Source organism: Drosophila innubila (assembly GCF_004354385.1).
Source record: "Drosophila innubila isolate TH190305 chromosome 3L unlocalized genomic scaffold, UK_Dinn_1.0 0_D_3L, whole genome shotgun sequence".
Classification (NCBI taxonomy): Eukaryota; Metazoa; Arthropoda; class Insecta; order Diptera; family Drosophilidae; genus Drosophila; species Drosophila innubila.
In genome coordinates this window covers 16,905,578-16,929,525 of record NW_022995376.1, presented here as the reverse complement: position 1 = coordinate 16,929,525, position 23,948 = coordinate 16,905,578, and the positions used below count along the sequence as shown (strand labels likewise).

General features: G+C 40.2%; 2 protein-coding genes across 4 annotated transcripts; one reads left to right on the top strand and one right to left on the bottom strand.

The window, feature by feature from the left end:
- Window positions 1-238: 238 nt before the first annotated feature.
- LOC117789224 (protein encore) lies at window positions 239-23,948 on the top strand. 3 transcript variants are annotated; one of them, XM_034628318.1, is made up of 12 exons: window positions 239-493; window positions 11,018-11,427; window positions 13,630-14,611; window positions 14,687-14,828; window positions 15,263-15,416; window positions 15,479-15,856; window positions 15,921-16,147; window positions 16,366-16,677; window positions 18,311-19,247; window positions 19,707-22,010; window positions 22,081-22,174; window positions 22,504-23,948. In XM_034628318.1, the coding sequence occupies exons 2-12, from the start codon at window positions 11,041-11,043 to the stop codon at window positions 22,563-22,565; spliced, it is 5,979 nt and encodes a 1,992-aa protein (XP_034484209.1). In that variant the 5' UTR covers window positions 239-493; window positions 11,018-11,040; the 3' UTR covers window positions 22,566-23,948. The 3 variants fall into 3 exon arrangements, with proteins under 3 accessions (XP_034484209.1, XP_034484208.1, XP_034484210.1); XM_034628317.1 differs by having other exon boundaries at window positions 14,672-14,828; XM_034628319.1 differs by lacking the exon at window positions 16,366-16,677.
- On the bottom strand, window positions 591-1,288 carry LOC117789226. The gene has a single exon (XM_034628320.1). The coding sequence runs from the start codon at window positions 1,223-1,225 to the stop codon at window positions 656-658; it is 570 nt and encodes a 189-aa protein (XP_034484211.1). The 5' UTR covers window positions 1,226-1,288; the 3' UTR covers window positions 591-655.

Genomic DNA, 23,948 nt, shown 5'->3' with positions numbered 1-23,948 from the left:
TGTCCACTTCTTCTTTTTCTCTTTACGATCCTTTTATACATTCAGTTTAGGCCTGCCAGAATTTTTTCTGGTGTAAAAATGCTATTGCAGTGATATTCGATATAAATATTTCTACTGTGTGGAGTAATTAGTTGGTGTGGAGCAATTCTGTTAAGTTGCAGTTCATTGCATTTCGATGTTGACATATCGATAACAATGCAGCTCAACCCCAGCTGTTTTCTTGGTAATTTAGTCGAATTTTGCAACACTTGCACAGCAAGCGTAAAAGAAAAATTTCTTTGTGCAATTTACAAACATTTCGTGATCCCCGTGAAGCAAGCAAAAGCCGCGAGTGAAAAAAGCAGCTAGAGCTGCAAATATCAATTAACGCATTGCAAACTCTTAACACCCACAACACACAATAGCACACCCCGCAACGGCACCGAAATCGACGCAATGCCAGTGTGCAAATTGCTCGTTGTAGCATCGCCAATGGGTAGCAGAACTGAAAATGGTGAGTTTGATGCGAGACCGAAAAGTACATAAACAACTACACACATATACATATATGTACATACATATATATATAATGTGTATATAACCATAGCTGATTTTAGTTATTTATATATGTATTTTTATGCAATATTTATTAAACATGTACTGTACTGATTTTAAACTACGGTCGCTGTCCGATCACATCATAATCCGCCGCATACGTTGTCTGTAGTCTCTGTATTTTCTCTAACCGCAACTCGTCTCCCTGCTGGAAGCGTTTGCCCGTTGTGGTGCGATTGCCGTAACTGAGCATCAAATCCAAATCCTGCGGTTTCCCAGGCACACTACAAACGGGATTTTCGGCTGCTTGCTTTTTCCGTTCCTTTGGCAATATATCATACATGATCTTATAAGTGGTCGTACAATTCTCCATCATATCTGGCGCCAATGGGAAACGCACTTGCACCTGTCGGTTAGTCATCAGATTGTGCAGCGCCTCGTTGCGTCCATCTAGATATTGACGCGTCCCATCTCCCGTCTCCTCCACCGTCCATGGCTCATAATAGTTGTCCTGCACTTCACTCAAATGTCGCTCACATCTATTCACCCTCTGTAGTCCTGGCACTATACAATCGTTTGTCTCCTCGCTGCCCAGGCGCCTCTCCTGCCAATTGGCGAGCAGCACCTCCTTGCCGTAGTCCCTGGATATGTGCTCATCCACATACGAACCTCGCGGTACATTTGAAAACATTACAAGCCCCACTAAACCACAAAATGTTATCAAAAGTAAGACTTAAAAATTTAAAAAATGTAAAAAAAATGTGTTCAAACTTTTTACACAACTAAGATTAACATATTTTTTGAAAATTACTAAAGACTTTGACTTAAAAGTATAGGATATTTAACACAAAAAAAAAAATAAAATAAATAAATACCCTGCAAAAAAAGGTTGAACTAAAAAAAAAATTTGTTTCTAATTTTGATGTTCTATGAACGACTTTTAATATACCAAAATATAGACTCTCGTGATTCAAAATGTCCTTTGATTTCAATAATGAAACAATCGTTTGAGGTAAAATAAACCATGAATAAAACAGGGGAAAGTCCCTTAATTCTAAAAGTAATACTTAACTTAATTTACCCATTTTTTTTTAGTATTTTTAACATTTTATCCCCTTATTTTTGTAATTCTTAACTGTTTTAAACATTTTTAAGTCTTATGGTAGTTTTTTTTTTCTGTATCCAACTTTATAAGGTCCATTTTGAATGCTGTCTTTGAAAAATTTTTTCTGCTGTCAAAAAAAAAAGAAAATTAGTTGCCATGGGATTTGCAAATATTATAGAGTTGCAATATATGAACTTAGCAAAGTGTATTGAGAAATGTTTTTGTTTGGGTTTCGAAAATAGATTCGGAATGATTTCTGTTCGATGCGTTTTGTTGGTACGCCATTGTTGGCGTTTTTCGAGTGGGTTTTTATTGAAAATCTATTTTGTGAATACAACCGAGCCGACGACCGGGGGCCGTCAGTTTGCATTCATTGCGTCGCGATCATGTCGTCGTTGTCGTTGTTGTTATTGTTGTTTTTACAGGCCCAACAAAACCCGGGCATTACTTGTTGCTAGACCATGCATATCTATGCTATATGCCTAGACATACATACATACATACTTACGTTTGTATATACAAATAAACCGATATTTACACTAAAATCTAACTAAAACAGACAGCACGCGTTGCACGTCTCTGTTTGTTGCACAGTTGCAGTTGCAGTTGCAGTTGCAGTTGTAGTTGTCGACTGTTGAGATGATGCTATAAACGAATTGTCGTCGTCATCTCAAATGTTATTCTTTATACAATAGTTGTTGTTGTTGTTGTTAGTCAGTTGTTGTTTCGCTTGGATTCGCTTCGTTCGCCCATTTTTCGTTTTTCTGTTTACAAAATATGTAATTTTTACTGCACCAAAGAATAGAAAAACATTTTTCTCTTTCTGCTTGCTTTTTTTTTTTTTCTTCATGTGCACACGCAGAATGTTGAGAATTTGTGAAAATTAATTTATGGGTTTTTTCACGCCGTTTTATACTATTTGGTACACTTTAATACATTGTATTTATTCTATAATATATTTATATAAACGTAATGAATCTGTGATAAGACTTTTTGGCTGAGTTCTCAAGGCGCAATACACTTTGCAACATATTCTATTTTGACAGGCCCCCAGACAATGTCGACGCAAGGTAAAAAGACAGCTGCTGCCCTTTTTTTTTTTTTGCATAATTCATAACTCCCACAGGTGCTGCCTGAGGCATGAATAGGAGCGGGAGGAGGGACAGTTAAAAGCATCCCCCCAGACAACATAGCAATAAAAGTTGCCTCATGTGCCCCGTTGTGTATGCAACAAGAATTTTCCTACCTGCGGTAATTGAAATACTTGAGTTTTCCAAGACATTTTTTGACTGGCTGAAATAGAACAAAAGTAAAACATTTAACTTATTTGATAATATTAAATGCACAATTGTTAAATGTACAAGTTGACATGTGTTTCTATCATATTCTAAAATATCTTCAACAGCCCAAAAGTGTCGGTTAAATTGTTAAATTATACATGAGGTCTTTTGAAATTAAATATAAGTTATTTTTAAATTAAATTTTGAGTACGAAGTATTCCATGCATTAATAAATATGTTAAAGCTTAAAATGAATTTACTATTGCAAAATTGATTTTCTGAAAACAAACTTTATTATTGTTAACTAATTTTCGAAATCTATGTAAAAAACTACTGCTTTGAAATTATAATACCAAGCTCTCTTCAGTAATTGTAATCCACATTTTGTAGAATAGCTACCGCGTGTCTTCAGTCAGTTTGCAGTGTTATTCGTGCTAAAATATAATCAATATTTAGCAAAAGGATAACTTTGCTTAAAATTGTAATCAAATATCTGCTTTATTGCATATCAACAACCTTTGGCTTGACTTGCTTCTTCTAAATTCTGGGAATTCTCTTTAAGTTGGCCTGGTCTTGCAATCATTGCAGGACATCTTTGAGTCATCTAGTGCCGTCCACACTCGATGTGCTTAGCTGGCGTTTTCTTATGCTATTTGAGAGCATGAGAGTACCCAGCACGCGCTCCTTGTGGCCTACGACGAGTATTTCTCCTTGTGTCAGCTAAAAAACAAGACAACATGATTACTAGCCAGCCTGGCTGGCAGCCTTTGCCAGGATGAAGAGCGCCACGCGCTTGTGTCTCATATAAGCTGCATAATCTAGCTGGCTACGAAGGTTGACGGAGGTAGAGGGTGTATAGATTCTGCGGGGGGTTTGGCCTTTCAGCCTGAACACGCGCAACGCTTTAAATGAATGCTTCTCTTGCCGCTTGTCTGTTGTCTGTTGGGTGTTGTGTGTGTCGTGTGTCGTGTTGCTTGTCTGGGTCAAGCGGTAAAGTGAAAGAAACAAACAACAGAAGTGTTGTTGTCCTTGTTGACACCTTTCACGGCCGACGAATTAATTAAAGTGCCCCAGGCGATGTCGTAAAACATTTAGCATTTTAATTGCGTCATAAAAGGAAAAGCAAAAGCCAAACATGACAAGGAGTGGGAGTAGAAATGAGACAAGGAACATTAACATGTCGTTTGGCATTTGTCGCCTAATTAGATGAGATTAGTTGTGGTTCTAGGATCCGTTTAAGCCAACAATTGAAGCTGATTTCAGAGCTTAGCTATTTTTTTTTGTTGAGCATGCCTATTAACTTTGACTGGGCCACGCCCACTCGTGGCTATAAGCCACCCACTGCAGCGCCGATTGCAGCAACAGCAGCGACGGCAACGACGGCAGCGGCAGCGGAAGTGACAGACGCAGCGCATCCTTGCTCTCATCCTCGCCTGGCACTTGGCCTCGAAACGCGTTGCGCTTTTAAGCTCACACGTGCGACAGGCACTTGTCAACTCACTCACGCTCTCTCTCTCTCTCTGTCTCTCTCTGACTGCCGCTCTCTGTTTCTCAGCACACGCTCTCTTCTGGGTATATAATTTGTATATGTATGTGTAGATGTGTCTCTGTCAACGCTGACCCAAATAAGATGTCGTAATTGCAACAAGGCGCGACACTCACGACATTCACATTCTATATGCAATTACGTTACCGTTAACACAACCCGAGAGCCGAGCAACAGTCGTTCAAAGTTTGTCATCTCTCTCATTACGCTCTTTCTCTCTCTCTCTAACTCTCTCTCTTGGTCGTTCGCTCAAAGTAAACAATAAGAGCACGAGTCTAAGCTGATGCTTCAAGTGACGTCGCGACGCGTCGTCATCGTCGTTGTCTTCGTTTCGTTTCCATTGTTCCGCCTGTGCATAAATTATTTACTACGACGCATTTTCAAACGCACTTCACATCCCCAACCCCGCTACCCCCTTTGCCCTGGTTGCATTGTTTATTATAATTGATGCATGTGGAAGTAAATGAAGCTAATCGTTGAAAATATTCTCGCAGCTTAATTCTTTGACAATTTCTGTTGCATACTTTGAGGCTGCAGCAAAGAATCTATTTTTTTAAGGAATCTAGGACACTGCATATCCTTTAATATCCCAAATCATGCCACATACTTTTTATGGTTGTCATATGCGAGCACGAACATTTTTCTCCAGTTGATTGCAGTTGATTTGACTTCTGTCGCTTGACTGTATGTCAGCTATCTCCTCTGTCAAAATTGCCCCCTTCACTTTAACAGTTTTTATATCCTAAAAGCTTTTTTATTGCCCACTTTGCACGACTGATGAAATGCCATCAATTGAATGAAAACTCAAATAACCCAATCCCATCAAGACTAAATGCAATTTGGGATTCATAATTGACAGCGATGCGCATTGCAATATCTACAAATACATTCATATAGACCTACATACATACACAATATTCCATTGAGATTGCCCGTTTATAATTGAATTTCACCAACTTTTTGCTAAAAGTATTGACACAACTATTTTTCGCAAATATGAAGCGATAGTTTTAATCAAATTTGTGCACCTCACTGCACTTTGAGAGCTTTAAAGTTAAACTTTTAACGTTGGAAGTGCCTGAAATATATTGTTTTTGTAAAACATATTTAATTGAATTAATTTGCTTATACTTAGTGGGAAATAAATTTCAAAAATATTTAATTGAATTAATTTGCTTATTCTTAGTGGAAAATGAATTTAAAAAAGTTGTGAAAATTTATGGGCAAGAACACTCTAATTTTATATAAGAGGAGTATTCCTGATAAGCAAAGATTTCATGTCCTTCAGTATAAAACGATTCTGAAATTAAGTTTTAATTATTTCATTATAGAAGAAACTTTTATTAAGTCAGTGATTTCTTGACTAACAATCTTCAGTTAACAACTTTATTATGCTTCACGAAAGGTAATTAAATGTTGATTAAAATCTGAGAATTAATAAAAAACATTTAATAAATTTACTGATTGATTAGTATCCGAATAACATATAATTCAGAATGTGGAGAGCTAACTATACAGCTTTATGAGCTAAGCTGTTAAATGCAAATTTGTTACAATATAGTAGCTTTAATATTTACAATCTTTTCTTTTTTCAAATTAATTAAATTTATATTTACATTTTGTTATAAACAATAACATATTTGGGTAGAATTTTATTAAGTAGAGTGCTACGCGAGGTTGATGCGTCATAAATTAATCTCAAACGTATTGACTACATAGTATATTATACATTTTTGATTTTTTACTGTTTAATTTGATCTTTGTTACTAACTTAATGGTCAATTTAAGCTGTTATTAAGCATTTAAGACTCTTAGTTGTTTTATCTTTATTAACATTCGATTTGAAACGCCATTGGTAACCAGGTAAAGCTGGGAAATAGTCAAGTATTTTGATTGCAGGCAACAAACTTTTGTCGTAAACATTCCTGTTTGGCACGCACACACATACACACGCACACAAATACATTAACACATGCAGTGGTATATAGATAGAGGCTACTCCAAGGTCTTGTCGTGGCCTGCTTGGAAGCCAAAGCGAAGTGTAGATAGGCAAAGATGATGCCCAGCAGCAACAACAAAGAGGACAATTGCAGCAGCAACACACGCACCAGAAAGGACAACAACGATGCCACGATGAAATGCCACCCCAAAAAGTAAATTGTGCGCATTTTGGCTCTGGGGCATAATACACTAAAGTAAAAAGAGAGATAGCGTGATAGCGAGAGAGACAGGAACTATAATAGGGGAGAGATAGAAAGACACAGAGAGAGAGAGAGAGAGAGAGAGTGAGAGTTAGCGGGTCGCGGGGGCACATTATGCTTTAACCTGTTTTCCGCAAAGCTTTTACGCACTCAGACTTCTGACTCGATGCTCTCTTACACGCTCACCTTGCCACCCTATATGTTTTTTTTTTTTTGCCAAAGCAAAGCACAAATAGAGCAGAGAGAGAGAGAGAGGCAGAGGGAGAGAGTGAGAGAGAGTGCCCCAGCAGGCGATGCTTTTCGGTCGGCCTTTTCGCATGCGGTGGCCCAGTATCCATTCGGTCGTGTTCCCATAATGTCTGCCAGCGGAGCGCAGTGCTCGTCGCCGTCGCACTATTCGTCGCAGCCGTCGTCAACGTTGTCATTGTCATCAGCAGCAGCAGCAAAAGCAGCAGCAGCAGCAGCAAAAGCAGCAGTAGAAACAGTAGTAGAAGCAGCAGCAGCAGAGGAGCAGAAGCAGCAGCTTAAAAATACATTTTCACAATGAAGCAAACGGGCGAAGGCAAGAGAAAATGAATTAATTTTGCGCTGATCAAACTGAAATAAATACCAAAAAATACAAAAATACACAAAATACATGTAAACGCACAAAAAAAAAAAAATAAAAAAATCTGAAAATGGCACGCGCGTAGCAATAAATAAAATGTGTGTGTGTGTGTGTGTGTGCGATAAGAACAGATACCTATGTACATACATATAGTACATGGTATATACACTGCATACGTATGTATTTAGGCATATAAGTATGCAGGAAAAGGAAGCAGCCCGGCGCAGTGTATAAATATAATGTGATCAAATCAAATAATACAAAAAGAAACCAATGAAAAATGTGTAATGAATAAGATAAACGCAAAGGAAAATACGGAATTTTTGTGTTATATTTTTTTCGTATCGTGAAAAATGCTAGCGGAATTTTCATTTGGCTTTTAAAGTTTTTTTCGTTGCCTTTTTTTCGCATTGCCTTTTTGGTGTATTATACATACACAACGACACACGTTTTTCACACAACAAACACACACACACATATACACTTAGATACACAGAGAGTGTCCACATTCGTTTCGTTGCTTTTCGTTTCGTTTTTCAGTTTCGCATTGTCGGTCGTTGTCGTGTCGTGTTGTCGTGTTGTCGTCGTCGTCGTCGTCGTCGTCGTCGTCGTCGTAGTGTCGACTCGTCTCTTCGCCCCACAGTCGAGGCAGCGTCGCTTTTTGGCCGTGCAGTTGTTTGTTTGTTGCTCTTGTAATTTGATGGCGTAGGAAGCCCTGTAAAAGTTTAGGCAAATGTTTAGCCCTGGCAAATGGCGTAGTTGTTTTTATTGTTAGCATAAACAAACTGTAGAAATTACATTAAAGTTTTCTCTTCAATCTCATTAACAATGCATCTCAGCTTTAAACTGCACGCTCTCTACAGCTCTCTCTCTCTCTCTCTCTTTCTGCTGTTCTCTCCCACGCAAGCGCAAGCGCTTTAAAGCACACGCTCTCCTGCAACGCCAACCGCAACACATTTTCGAGTACAGCGTGGGAGCTTTTTGAGTACTGAAGACGGCGACAGCTGCTGTAAACAGTCAACTGACAAGTTGAGGCACACAAGAGAAGGGATTGGGGTTAAGGGGAAATAGGAAATAGGAAACTGTGAGCTGGGAGCTTGGTAACATTGAGAAGAAGCACATGCATTTGAGCAAACTTTCTTGCTTCTTGACAAATCGTTTAAATGCAATTGCTTGTGCTAAATTTCTTTTCTTTTCTTCTCGTTTTCGCGAACTTTGCCTTTGACACGTTCTTTGTTCGGTTTTGGCGTCTTTACATTTCCTTGGTCGTGTGCCACACGTCGTATGCGTGTTTCTTAATACGGGCGACTACGTCATCCATTTGTCACCTGTGCCCGCATCTTACTCTCTCTCTCACTCTCTCTCGCCCTCACATTCTCTTTTGTTTCTCCAAATCTGATGGTTTTTATTATTCTTTTTCTTTCGCATATTTCGCGGGTATTTCCCAAACACACAAATACGAGCACGAAAATATGTATCAAAAGTGGCATGACTTGCTTGTACTTGGATGGGGGTGGGGATGGGAAAGGGTTGCCAGAAAAATACTGTGAATGGATATCATCGATGTATGTATTTGTGTTGTGACTTGTTCATATTTCGCTTTTTTTCCGCCCGTTTGTTTTCACTTTTAAGTGTCCATGCAATTTTGCTGCTTGTTTGTTTTCTTATCGTCTCTATATCTATTTCTTCTAAATGCCCTGTGCAAACACGTAAACATTTCGATTTATTTTTCTTTATAATATGAAAAAATAGAGGGTAAAATAGGGAAATATATTAACATTTTTACCGAAAAATGAACGAGGAAAATCTAAGAAAGTTTAGCAAAAAATGTGTGGAAAAAGAACTCTAAGTAGGCAATAACGAAAATCAATTAATTAGGCTTAAAATAGTTAAATTAACCTAAAAGTAAGCTTGAGTTTTAAAAGATTCTAATCTTAAGTTTGAAATAATGAATGAAACATTTTTCTATTCATTTTGATGTGTCCTTTTTATAAAGTAGCTAAAATGACTCCATTATTTCTTAAGATAGATATGTATCTTATCGTTCAACAACCCCTTTGAGACCCTTGAAATATTTGCTACCTAAACTATGCGAAAAATAAAACTTGTAGCAATCAAAAATGAACATAATTATGTCGAAAAGTGAACAAGGAACTTGCAAAAGAAGGAAGCAGCACCACAATAACAATAACAACAACAACAACTGGTCGAACACACGATTTGAGAGAGTTTCGATTGTGTTAAAAGCATCCCTTCGACTATGCGGCAAAGTTTAATTCGTATCCTGGGGCAGAGACACACGCATTTCAATTACTCTGCTCTCATATCTCGTTAAAAGCTCGTGCAGTTTTGAATATCAAAATAAATCGTAAACAAGGTCACATTCCTGAGTGTGTGTGTGTGTGTGTGTGTGTGCGTGTGTGTGGATGTGTTGCCAACACACAGAAACACACAGAAAAGTTCGTTTTCGCTCGTTCGTTTGTTCGCTCTCTCTCTGGAATGCTTTGAATCCCTTGACTTAACTATAGTTCCTTAACTTGCAGCAAAATGTGTGCCACAAACAACAAATCAAAGAAATTCTCACATAACCTGAAATCCATAGACAACAGAAAGTGAAGAACGTGAAAATAAGCTAAAAATTATAAGAAATAACAAAACAACTGAGGCAGAAGCAAACGAGGAAGAAGTGAAGAATCACAACCATAAGAAAAGCTTTAACTTAAATATTTTTTAAGTATACAACTATACATAAATTAAAAACAAAAAAGTAGTAATACAAAGTTAGCTGTAAGCTATAAGCCGTACTTAATAATAATACTTAATAATTGAGAAACTATCGCAGGTGCAGAGACCAAAAATATATAAACCTAAAGGCAGTTTGTGATTCTCGGTGATATGGTGTAAATGTGATAAACAACGTTATAAAAGTTTTAATGCAATTACAAGCAACAATAATAATAAACAACAACAAACTACAAACTACAACAAGAGCTAAAATCTTAGCTAATTGTGTTTTCGACTCTACGTTTTTTCATTTCGCATAATTTTTAAAAAAAAAGTATAAAACAAACAACAATAATAACTATATACCTATACTATATACACCCATATAAATCTTAATTAAACTTAACTTAGCCTTGTCTCTATAAGCAAATTAATAAAAATACAACTAAATTAAGTCGCACAAGAATAAAACCAAAAATCCGAAAAACAAATTCCCGTGGAGTAGCAGCTAAAAAAAAGGCGTAGTGATTTTTTAATATTCTATTAACTGCACTGCCGGCATATTTTTGACAATATATGATTTTAATCTAACAAAAACCAAAAAACAAGCCCAAAAATACCAGAATACATACGTACATAAATCAAACTCAAATCGTATGCAAAGATTCTTATGAAATAAACTACCAAAAAGACAAGAAACTACAGCAAAACAACAAGAAGTTGGAGCGACAGAAAAAATGCAATAGTTTTAATCACTCGCAAAGGTAAAGATATAATAAAAGAAAAGATATAAAATTTGTCATACTATGAATTCTTTTTAATTTCTTCAAAAGAAATTGAAATGAAATTAACTAAATAATTTGATTTAGTACAAGTTTATTTCATAAACGTTAGTTGACATGAAAACAACAAAAAAAATGCTTATATTTATTGCTAAGTTTCAGACAGAGAATTTCTGAAGATAAAATGCTATTTAATTTATAAAATTAAATAATTTGTTTATTTTATGTTTACTTGCAGTACATTTTACATAAACTGTGATTATGAGTTCCACAAAATCTCAAGTAGCCCTTGCTACAAATATTCCAACCAACTTAGCCTCCGCCTCAGCCACCTCCACTGCGGCCGCCGCCGTTGTTGTTGTCGCCGCCGTTGCCTCAAATAACAGTTCGACGTCACCAGCAACAGGAGCAGCAGTAGCAGCAACAGCAACAGCAGCAACAACTACAACTGCAACAGCATCATCAGTGACGTCATCAACAGCCACAACGGCAACAACAGTGACAACAATAACAACACAAACAGCAGCCAGCAGCAACAACAATAACAATAACAACAACAACAACAACAACAACAACATTAACATCAGCAACGAGGACACGTCTTCCGCTTCCAATTTGGGGCGACAGAACAGTTTTGGCAATAGACGCGTAAGTAACAATAGCTCATAATTCAGGAAGAAAACGAAATGTATATATAAATATAAATAGGTCAGTTGCGAATCGAAAGAGTGTGCTCTAGATAATCTCTCTCTCTCTGGTCACATTCTCTCTCTATATTCTTGATACATAAGTGCAGCCATGAACTGGAAATGGCCCGTGCAAAACGATACACGCCCAAAACTGCATGAACTGGGTCAGGTCAGCTTTTCAGGGGGGTCCTCCGATTGGGTTGCAGTTTTCTAGGAATCCGAATTGGAAACGCAATTGCTGGAATTTCCCAATCGACCCGCAAATGCCAAAGAGTTGCATTGAAAACGTGTTTTTGATTGCTGCCCCCTAAAAAGGTCCCCAGACGGGGATTAGCAATTTCCACGGAGTTCAAGGTTTATGTGGGCCAGACCCATATGGGTGGCAACTAGCATTGGTTTAGTTATTTATGTGGCATGTGGCAGGTAACTAAGTAAATTTTAATTGAGACAAACATCTGCCCTTTAATCCGAAATCACAGCAATGCAAATTGTTAAATTATTAGACCTGGGAAGTTTCCAAGGTCGATTTATTGATTTTTCCCAACAAACTGAACTAATGACGTTCACGGAAGTTGCCAACACGAAGTTGTCTGCACTTCGATAGCCGAAATGCCACAATTTGAAATCACAACAAATTTGTTAATTTACATATGCAAAGCACGTGGCAATTTTATGCAAAATTGGAATCTTAGAAATTGGGATATACAGTAAAAGTCAAGTGGGAAATATATAAAGACGGTTTGTGAACAGATTATCATTCTAAAATACATAAGGTACATGTGCCGCATAGTTTATTTAGTAATATCTAAAAGTTTATGTACTCTATATATAAAAGAATAATATTTAAGCACAAAAAAAAAAAATTTAACCAAATAATTTAAATATCTACAATCTGTATTCATATATGTAGCTCTATTTTTTCTTGCATTTTCTTTATGCAATATATTTTTCAAATTTTTTCCATAAAAACAATTCCAATTAACAATTTAATTACCACATTTCGCATATTTAAAGAATATTTTATATATGTTACATACCCTCAGATGCTAGTATTCACTGTACAAACCAACAAAGTGGCAAGAAAAAAAATGGTTTGCTCAGAGTTCGCCAAATGCCTTTGAGTTTGACATTTGAGTTTAGCGTATATTGCTTTTACTTTCTTGCAACGTCACAATGCCACATCATTTTCAAGTTGAGGATGCGTTGAAGTGGACAGGCAGGGAAGCAGAGGGAAGTTTAAGTAGTTGCTGTCTCATAAGCAAACCAAAAGTGACTGATTAATGATGTGCCCTAACTTTGTTGAGGAAAAAAATCAATGAAGGTTAGCTAATAACGCAATGGAAAACCCAGTAATTTGGGACAGACTATCTGATAAGGCAGCCAACAGACTGACTGACTCCTTGATTAACCGATTGCCCAATTGACCGACTGACTGAATGACGAAGTGACTGACTAACTCAATTGGTTGCGTTGTCCTTCGGTGTTGTTGAAATGTCAAAAGGCAGGCAAAAGGCTATGAAACGATTTATGTGACTGGCACGGCAGAAGTGACAACAACAACAACTACGATTGAGAGTAAAAAGAGTGTACGACTAGGTTATACCCTCTAAAAAATATTTAACTTGTAACTGAGTGTAATTTTTAAATGTGGAAGATGTAGGAGCACTTTTCGTTCATGTTCATGTTTTTGCTCTGTAAATTTTTTTAAAATAGCTACTAATAAGAATTGTTTAATATATGTTTAATGTTTTGAAGTCTGCAAATTAACTACCACGAAAAATTATTATTTAAAATTGAGAAGCTGAGTTTTTGTGTATTTTAAAAGGTTATCATAGCTAAGTTCAGGTCGAAACACTCTCTTTCAATGGTTGCAGGGTATTTTAAGAATATAATAACGTTTTACGCTGTTGTTGGTGATGTTTCCCACTCTCTAGAACATGTGTGTGGATCGTTAACGTTGCCCGGGCTGGCATTTGTTTTACATTTTAATGAGCCAACAATTGCATCACGGGCAACGTCATCGGTTGAGTTGGTTTGGCTTTTAGCCGCCTTTCGTCTGCGTTCTGACTGCCTTTTGGCTGTCAACTTTGGCATTAAATTAGTGGCAGCTAATTCGAAACTAATTGCTTTCACTCTCGTTACTTTCCTTCCACCTGAACAGGGCAACATGAAGGGCAAACATCTTACACGCAGTCATGCCATGCGCGAGTCAACATCGCCTCCACACACGCCAACGCCTCGAGTCGCCTCCGAGCAGCAGCAACAGCAGCAGCAGCAGCAACACCCCAGCGATGCCCATGAGCACAACAATAATACTAACAATAACAACAACAGCAATGCCATACTAAATAATAATAATAGCAATACAAATACCAATAGCAAAGCACAATCAACTGGACGCGGCAATTCGCCGCTCATGGAGACTCCTGCTGTGATTGTTACTAGTCAGCAACAGCAACACCACCAGCAACAGCAACAGCAGCAGCAACAATCACCACTGAATGTGCCACTGCGAGACGAGGCAGAGTTTCCCAAGTTGTCGCCTCCCAAGAAATCTGGAGCTGGTCAACATAATCGCACCAACAGCAGCGGCAGCTCTGGCATTGAATACAACAACAACAGCAGCAGCAGCAACAATAACAATAACAACAACAATGGCAAAAAGTATGTGGTGGATTTAAAAGCTAACGGACTGGACAAGCATCACAACAACAACTCGAACCCCAATAATAACAACAACAACTCTGGTGCTCTGCTCTACAACTCGGGCATGAATTATAAGGCAGCGGAGCGTCATGATCGTCACGAGCGCCATGAAATGTCCAGCCAGAATAGCAATCTCAGCAACAGCAACCACGAGGAGGAGCAGTATCATTATGAGCGTGGAGCTGGTGGTGTCGGAGGCGGTGGCGGTGGCAAGAAGCATCGTGCCAATACCAATTCAAAGGGTTCCAAGCCACGTTTGAAGAACCTAACTGGCAGCTCATCGGGCAGCATTGATGGTGGTGCTGGCAATAATGGCGGCAATGGCGGCAATGGTGGTGGTGGTGGTGCCGCTAGTGTTAGTCACTGTGGCAACAATTCTCAAACATTGGGCAACTCGAACAATTCAAGCAACAACACATCGGGCTTCATATCGCGCGGTAAGTTGTGGACAGGAATGTGGTCCATGCCAGACTCATGGCTCAATTTATTGATTCTAGTCTTTCGTCAATCAGAGAACTCAAGCGAACAGTACACGGACTTTGGTGGCACAGATCTGTTAACCTTCTTTCGCGATACGCTTAACAAGAATCCCAAGGATCGTAATATATTGTTAAAAATCGAAAAGGATTTGATGGAATTCGTACAGGATAAGAGGTGAGTCTTTGAAGTACTTGAATAGTTGTTCTCTTAACGGGTTTTTACTTATGTTCAACTTTAATAACTGTGGCAAAATAGATCTAATTGGCTGTGAATTATTATATTGATATTCGTTGTTTGATCTCTATAAAATCAAAACTAAATAAAAAGACAAAATTTTATGTTCTAGACTCTAGAGTCTCATTAATACTCATTAAACATAATTTAATTCCATTTTAAGGAAATGCTTTTGTCAATAGAGCAAGAGAAGTTCTGCTCAACCTCTGAGATTTATTTGATTTACTATGGGGGATCGCTAACCTCTCCTGTTATACCTGCGGCATATCTTGACTGCATTGCAATAACTTTTGTTAGGCTATAAAAAAAGTTTTAGATTCTATTATAACTATATCTAATATATGCACATATCGTTTTTATTGCCCATTTGCTAGTCGTGGCTGTGAGTATCGATTTCCGCCAGCTTCCTCGTACAATCGCATGCTCATACATCGCACGGCTGCGTTCTTTGGTATGGATCACAATGTGGACTCGGAGACGCAGCAATGCGTCATTGTTGCTGTTACCAAGGGCACTCGCATACCAGAGGTAAGTTATTGTATGAATCAAAGAAGTTTAGTCATCAAATAATAATTCCATTTCCTTTACAGATTCGCTTCAAGTCTCTGGTACGTGGCGACCATCGTGACGATGCACGCAAGTCAATTCTGAAGCGGGATACGCACAGCTTCGATGAGGTGCGTCAGTCGCCATATCTTTGCCCAGAGCGTGTTATGCTCGACCGTAAGGCCAAGAGCTTTGAGGAGCGTGAAGAGGATTATGATCGAGCGCGCAGTCGCATCTTCAATCGCACATCGCAACAGGATGGCTACGGTGGAGAGATGACCAATGATGAGTGCTATGGTGGCGGTGGGGGTAATGGAGGTTGGCACAATGCTGTCGAACAGCAGCAGCAGCAGCAGCAGCAACAACAACAACAGCTGCCAAGACCCAAACGACCCAATGGCAAAATGCTGCAGATGCAGAATGTAAGTAGAAGATATTTTATATTTGAAAAGTATGAGATGTTTACTAATTTCATTTCATTTTAAGTCCACGGAGTCACGCGATGGTGGTGGCATGCGCTCTGGCGGTGCGGTGCCAAAATCCCACAACTTTGGCAACTATGGTGGACCGCCGAGTGCTGGAGGACCTGGTGGTTCTTCGTTGCCGCGCGGTGATTCAACCAATTCGAGCAAGAGCGGACGCGGTGGCTTTGCCAAACAGGATTCGACTGGCAGCACCAGCACTCCCTGGCGCCTGTCGCCCTCGAGCAGCGGGTGAGTGGCTTCCAATAGTATAATTTTTTTTTTTTTTATTTGTACCCAACATTCCATACCCAATTCGTTCGATCTTTCTCTCTATCAATCTATCTTAACCAATTTTGAAACTGTTGTTAAAATTGCCAAAAACCATTTTTGTATGCTACCCAAACCAATCAACAAACCACCACAACCACCACCAACAACAACAACAACAACAACATTTACCAATCCAGCTACAAGACACGCACACAATCCGTGCGCTCCGATTCCGTTACGCCATCGCCTACGGGTTACGGCAGCGACAGGCAGACGCCGGAGTTCAGCCAGCCGCCGGTGCAGGTCCAGTCTTCTAGTTCCAACCGGGGAATGGCCTCCTATCTGCAGCAGTCAGCTACACCATTAACAACAACAACTACGTCCAACAACGCGTCAGAGTCGGCATCAGCTTCGGGACTCGTTTGGGCCGTCACAGACATTTCGAGTGTGCCAATTGGCAGCGTCCTCATTGATCCGCAAACCCTCCAACCAATTCTCAATCCAGACGGGTAATTTACAAAAACCAAAACACACCAAAAACCAAACAAATTCAAATCAAAAGAACATTTTTAAAATCAATCAATCAATCTTCACCAAAATTATTGGAGTACATTATGTTATACTCCAAAAAAAATATTTTCGCAATGCTTTAATTTCGTTTTGCTCTCATTCTTTTTATAAATTCTTACTAATTCTCGGTGTATAAAGAACGCGAAATATTCGATGTTTATAATTTTATTGGAAAACTTCAAAAGTGTTTGGTTAAATCAAAAGTTGATAATTTGAAAGAAAAAAATTAAGCAACATAGAAAAATACGAAAGAAATTCTGAAATGTTTTTTTCATAAGTTGAATTAAAGAATTATATTTTTCAAAATTATAGAAATACATAACAGATTATAAGTTCTGGCATTTAAAAATTAAACTTGATAGCTCTCTATAAGCATTTGCTAAACAATTTGTATGAAACAATTCAATTTTTTAAAAATTACAGAGTTTTGTTTTTATATAATAATATAAAACTTAACAATATAAAAATAATTTTAGATTTTGTCAAGTATGTCTGTCTGAGTTTAGCTTTTTTAGATACATGAATTCCATATTAAATTCAATATTAACAACATATGTATTTCATATTTACTTCAATCTTAACTAAATATATTTCAATACATAGCTTATTACTCTCTGGTTCATATTGCATAAAATTTTTCTAATTCCGCAAGACTAATAAAATCTTCGGATTGCCGAAGTGAGCTTTTCTTTCTATTTTTTAAATGATATATAAATATGCCCTATTATAGAGATTTTTATTAACAATATAACCAAGCATTTTTGAAAGTTTTCTATAAAGAATTGTATTAATTTGTTTTTTTTTGCATTATTATATATACACTTTTAATGCCATTACGATGTGCTACTTTTTCAACTTGTTGATGTTGTTTTTGTAAATTATCTGCCTAAAATCGATGAAACATAATTATGATACGAATAACTGTGCTCAGCCTCTCTCTCTTTCTCTCTCTCAGTTCAACTCGCTCGCCTCTTGCTCTCTCTCACGCTCGATCTCACCTGTACATCGTCCACCCCACAAAAAAAAAAAAAAATCAAAACAAAAACACTCACCAAAGCTAAAGCTCTGTCGCTCTTGCTCTCACCTCGCTCGTCACTCTCTCTCTATTTCCCTCGCCATTTTTCTTCATATTTTTTTTATATTTTTTTGATCGTTCGCCTGCTGCCCTTAGTTGGTTGTTTCTCTGCAACTCTGCCAGTTATATAAGTGTGTCGTCTGCCAGTGTTGTCGTCTAATTGTTGTTTGTTCTAATTGCATTGTATTTTCGTGTATCAAAAGCATTTGTTGTTGTTGTTTTTTCATTAAAAATTGCCACAAAAAATATTTTAGAATATAAAAGAAAATGAGAAAATTGTAAATGATTTTCTTGTGAAAACACAGAAATGTCTGTCGCTGCCGTCGTCCTCACTGCGCACTTTTTTTGTAATGCAACCCTGACAACTGTACTTTCCTTTTACTTAACACATACACACACAGTCCAATATGCGCGTTCTCTCTCTCAACTTGAACGTTGCATGCCACACAGCAATATTGAGAGTGAAGTATATTAAACTTGTGCTCTCCTTTTTGCAGCTCCATTTACCACTACGACCCGTCCAACTTGCCGCCCAATCAGGCGCTGCAACATCAAGCGGGCAACAATGGAGGCGGTGCAGGTGGAGGTGGTGGCAACTATCAATCGAGCGGCACCTATGCATCCTATCGCAAATCGTCGCCACATCAGCCACAACAGCAGCAACAGGTGGTGCAGCAACAACAGCAGCAACAACAGCAACAACATCATCAGCAACCACCTCAGCAGATTTACAGCAATGAATTGTCCTGCAGCTCAACGGAGAGCTATGCCGAGGAGGTACAATCACCGGGCATGGAGTGCTCCGATGGCTATGACAACTACACAGTTGACACTCAGCAACAGCAGCAGCAACAACAACAGCAGCAGCAGCCTTCACTCGACGGCAAGGGAAATGAATGTGATAGCTTGTCCAGTGCCACGGGCTGTCTGAGCATTACAACTTCGACCTCAACCAAGAACTATGATCGCATTGAGGTGCAAAAGTATAAGAATCAGGCAACCAGTCCCAACATACCTGCCTGTTGTGCCGGCGACAAAGAGATGGAAGCAGTTGCCCAGCAACAACAACAACAGCAGCAACAACAGCAATTGCAGCAGGAACCGGAACAGGAAGTTGTCGTTGTTGCAGCCAGCAGCAGCAGCAGCAGCACTGTAGCTTCTGCTGAAATGCCCACAAGTCAAACGCCGCTGCCAGTGGCGTCGGCTCCCTTGAATTGTGATGCACAGTCGCTGTCACCGAGCACCACGCCATACAGTCAGTGCGATGTGAAGCCCGCCAGTCAGAGCCAAGCTCAGGTAGCTGTCGAGGAGCCGAAGACAACCACCTGGACTTATACGCAAAGCTATCAGGCACCCGATGGTTCCACCGTGTTCCATACCACAGCCACGCCCAACAGCGCTACGCCATACTGCACTACCACATATCAGCAAGGAGTAAGTATTAATTCATTCATTCAGTGTTGCCGACTTCGTCTTTTTTTTTTTGGGATAGATCTGTCATTGAAACGTTTGCTCAAAATTCAACCTTTAGTATGAAAAACTTTGTTGTTTCTTGAGACAGACTTACACAGTCTGTGAATTTGATATTGTCTTACATTCTTACCGAATTTGGCCAAAATCTGAGCACTTATCTTATAGCTGTCAGTCGAATATAAAGATTTAGTATAAAAATCTTCTTAAAATATCTATAAAAAATATTGCAGATTGTATATTGTAAATAATAAAATCATAAAATCCGAATACAATATCAAATAGCTGTCGGAAGACATTAAAACTTCGACCTCTCTTTTTTGCACTCTATTCGATTTGTCCTGTTTTTAAGGCATTCAGTTGGCATCACTAAATTTATAAATTTTTAAGTCCCCGCTTATAATATACTTTTCCCATTTGCAGCCCGATGGCAGCATCTATGCTGTGCCCCAGGGCATGGTATATGCGGCGTATCCACAGCCCACGGTTAGCAGCGCCGCATCGCAGCCAATCTTCCAGCTGACGAGCAGCAGTCAACCGACGCAAACATTGTTTGCCTCACAGGATGGTGGCGAGCTGCCTGGCACCTACATGATACCTGTCTTCGATCCGGCCCAGCAGCAGCGTGAGGGCCTTATACCCGCCCAGGCTATATACCAGACGCCGGCTGGTCCAGCCACCGCTGTGATGCCCATGGCGACCGCCACCTATCCGGCGGCACAATTTGCTGCCGCAGCGCCCAACGGTGCGCCCATCTATCAGACGCCACTGATTTACTCCAGTGAGCCAGCTGGTGCCCAGTTGCAACAACTGCCGATGGCCACGTATCCGATCAGTTATCCGTATCATTATTATCCCATACCCTACTATGTACCGCAACAGGCGGTCGCTACGGCGCCCATGGTGGCCACAGCAGCGTCTGCCCAGCCACCCAATGGTCCAGCTTCATCGCAGGCACAGGCCCAGGCTCAGGCTCAGGCACAGGCTGCAGCCCAGCTGAATCTCGCAACTGCCTCAGCGGCTGGACCGCCAACGGTAGCTGGCGGCCAGCAGACAAGCAATGGACACATTGTCAGCAGCAGCTCCAGCGGTGGCTATTTGGGTGGTGCACGCGTGAAGCGCACACCTGGCGGTGGCTCAATCCATTACAATCCCAGCTATCAGGCAACGGCGACTGGACACGCCGCAGCGGCACATCATCCGGGTGCTGGATCGGCGCAGATCATAACCACGCCCGGTGCCAGCACAACGACATATCATGCGCTGCCCACGCTGACACTGGCACATGGCGGTGCGGGGGCAAACTCTGATCTCAATGCCGCTGCCGCTGCTGCGGCAGCTGCTGCAGGTGCTCATGTCTATGCGCTGCCCGCCCAGCATACCACAGCGTTGATTCCGACCAACATCTTTCCGTATGCGGCGGGACAGGCGGGTGGCCAACAGGCGGGACCGCATAATGCGGTGTTGCAGCAACAGCACCAGCAGCCACCGCCGGCACCGCATTCGGCACCACATCATGCATTGATTACAGCCACTCCCTTCTATTCGGCTGGCAGCGGTTCAATGGATGCATCTGCCTCACAGTCAGCGCCAAGTACGCCAGCGGCACCGGGACGCCAGGCACCGTTGTTTAGCACACCACCGGCGCCCAATGGCGGCAGCGGCAACAGCAGCGGCGGCATCGCAACGGGAGCTGGTGGTGGTGGTTATCACAGCAACAGCTCCACACCGCACTACTATCACAGCCAGAGCAGCAACGAGGGCGGCTATGCCACGCCCTATGAGAAGCGCAATAATGTCAGCGGTGGTGGTGGCGGTGGTATGGGTGCACCTGCTCCAGGTCGCAAGCCATACCATCCCGGGGGCTACAATCCACGGCACTCGGTGCCAATGGGAGGAATGCCCACAGGAGCCAAGACGCCACTACTCAATTCCAACAATGAGCCAACGCCGCGCGCCTCGCCCAGCAGCATCAGTCTGGGCGGACCTGGTGGACACTCGACGTCCTCAAGCTATCATCATGCTGGTCATCGCGGGCCGCCGCCAGGCACGCTGGGCAAGCGTGACATGAAGCCCGCACAGATGCCGCTGATAAGTGGACCGCCGCCGAGCTATGCCACATCGAGCAGTCCAGCTGCCACTGGCGGCTATGAGGCAAAGCCTCCGGTGCGTCTGAATGCCGGCGCCGCCAGTTTCCGTAGCCAGAAGTCCATCAATGCGGACTTTCGACGCAGCGTCTCGCAGCGCAACTCGCCGAGCGCCAATGGATCTGGCAATGGCAACGGCAACGGTGGCAACAGCAGCCACGAGAGCAGCAACAACTCACCCAACAGTATTGCAGGTGGCGGTGGCAGCAGCAACAACAACAGTGCCGCCAATACGCCAAATGCCACTGCGCATGCAACTGGCATGGGCACACAGTACATTGTGGTGGATCATTCAACGGGAGCCGCTGTGAACACATCGCCACCATCGCTCTATCTAAGCGGTGGCAGCAATGCTGGCGGCGGCGGCGGCGGCAACGGTGCCGGACCGCGCGCCTCGCACATTCCAGCCCAGCTGCATCACAATGCCGGGGCAGCGGCAGCGGCGGCGGCAGCAGCAGCAGCCGGAGCTGGCGGCCAACAGGCTGCAGCGATGCTCAGTGGCGTCGCCGCCTTGGGTGGCTACAATCCCAATGGCGCTTCCGGTGTTTACATCAAGTATGGCCAAACATACTTTGCGCATGTAAGCAATATATATATTAAAGCTCTTCTGAAATGAAAATTAATGAATTGTTCCGCTTCTTTGATAACAGCCCTTGCCCAACAGTCGACGTTCGCCCTCGAGTGATATTCGACCACAGATGGCTCAGGTTACCGGCATGTATCCCGCCGCAATGATGATACAAGGTAAGAGCTAGGAACGGAAAACTGCATGATAAATAAATCCCAATATCTTATCGCAATTGTATCTGCAAATCTATAGAAAATTTCATAATTGTATAAACTAAGCCAATTGTTGTACAAGATACATTTTTAAATTAAGAATTTTGTTTAATTCAAAAAAATTAATTTATAGAATTTGCAGCTTAATTACAATTTGAATAAATTGAATATATGCCTGTATAACGATTCTTAAGAAAGGAATTCCAATATTTAATATTAACTATTTTTTATATGTAAATTAAATTATTTTATATACAACTTACTAATTATTTAAATCTCTTTTCCACTTACAGCACCTCCACGTCATCCAAGTCGTCATCCAAATCCGAACTACAAAGGATCGCGTCCGCGGTAAATTTACCGCACAGTGCTCAACGCAAGGACGCTTATACAAAAGCAACAACAAAAACAAAAGAAAATGATAAAAAGAAAACTACATAAACATAACGACATACCTAAGATAAATATAAATAGCAACCTAATCTAGTGGAACATAATGTAGATGACAAAAGAAAAACATAAAAAAAAAGAAAGAGAAGTGATGAAGTGAAGAAGTGAAGAAAGAACAGAAACGAGAACACAGAGCATAGAAGGAGCAAAGGACCGAAGACAATGATAGAGAGAGAGTTGTTGGGCAGCAGCAGAGGAGACTGAAAGGGGATAGCAGAGGGGGAAGTGTGAGAATATTGTTATCTTCCGCAGAGATAAAAAAAGGAGCGTACAGCAACTTAGCATATAGCCCTAGTTAAGAACTATAAAGTGAAGCAACAACAACAGCATCAGAAACAAGAACAACAACAACAGCAGCAGCGACAACAAAAAACAAATCAGTAAATATTAACAATGCTGTATATTTTGTGCCATTAAAAATAGTCTTTAATAAAAGTAATAAGAAAAAAGAGTACCGAAGAAGCAATAATTGAACACAACGACAGAGAACAAAGGACAATGGACAAATGACGAATAACTCTATAACTGGACTGTGACCCTCGTTAAACTATTAGAATATTATGTGATGCGTTAATTTTGGCAGAATTCTTTTAGTCCGATCGCTAAGGCAAGACAACAGCAGCAGAGAATCTCCAGATTTATCGTATCTCCCATTCTTATTAGAAATCTTTTCAGTTCTTCTCTCAACAATTGCGCTGCTATCGCTGCTATCTAAAACAAAAATGATAAAATGTATTATAATTAATAACTATGGTCTTGCTTTGGTGTGTTTAATTGAATGCGTTTTAATTATGTTAGAAATCTCAACCAAAAAGCAAATGTAACTCCAACTGAAATGACCGAAAACGACCCGACACTGGCCAAGAAAGACTGCTGCCAAACAAAAACATTATTGTGGGCGTGGCTTGTACTATATTTATACTTATTTTGTATTGCAAAATTTGGAATTTGTAAAGCTCTTCGAGTTGGTTGGCTCCACAAGAATTCTCGAAACATCAACAACATCTGTTCGAAATTAAACAAGTTTTGTTATTAAGTCAAATTAAATATTACACATTATTATTATTAGTTATTATTATTATTACGCTGATCATTTTGTGAAATTTTTATTTGAATTTCCTTATTATGTTTATGTTTTTTCTTTTGAATTAGAATTGAATTCTTTATGTTCTTTTTTAATTTCTGTTCCTTACGGCAAAGAAGCTGCACTTTATTTTCGTTATGATTAATAATAAGAATGAGTAATAAAATGAAATATACATAGTAAAGAGATGGGAAGAGAAGCAAA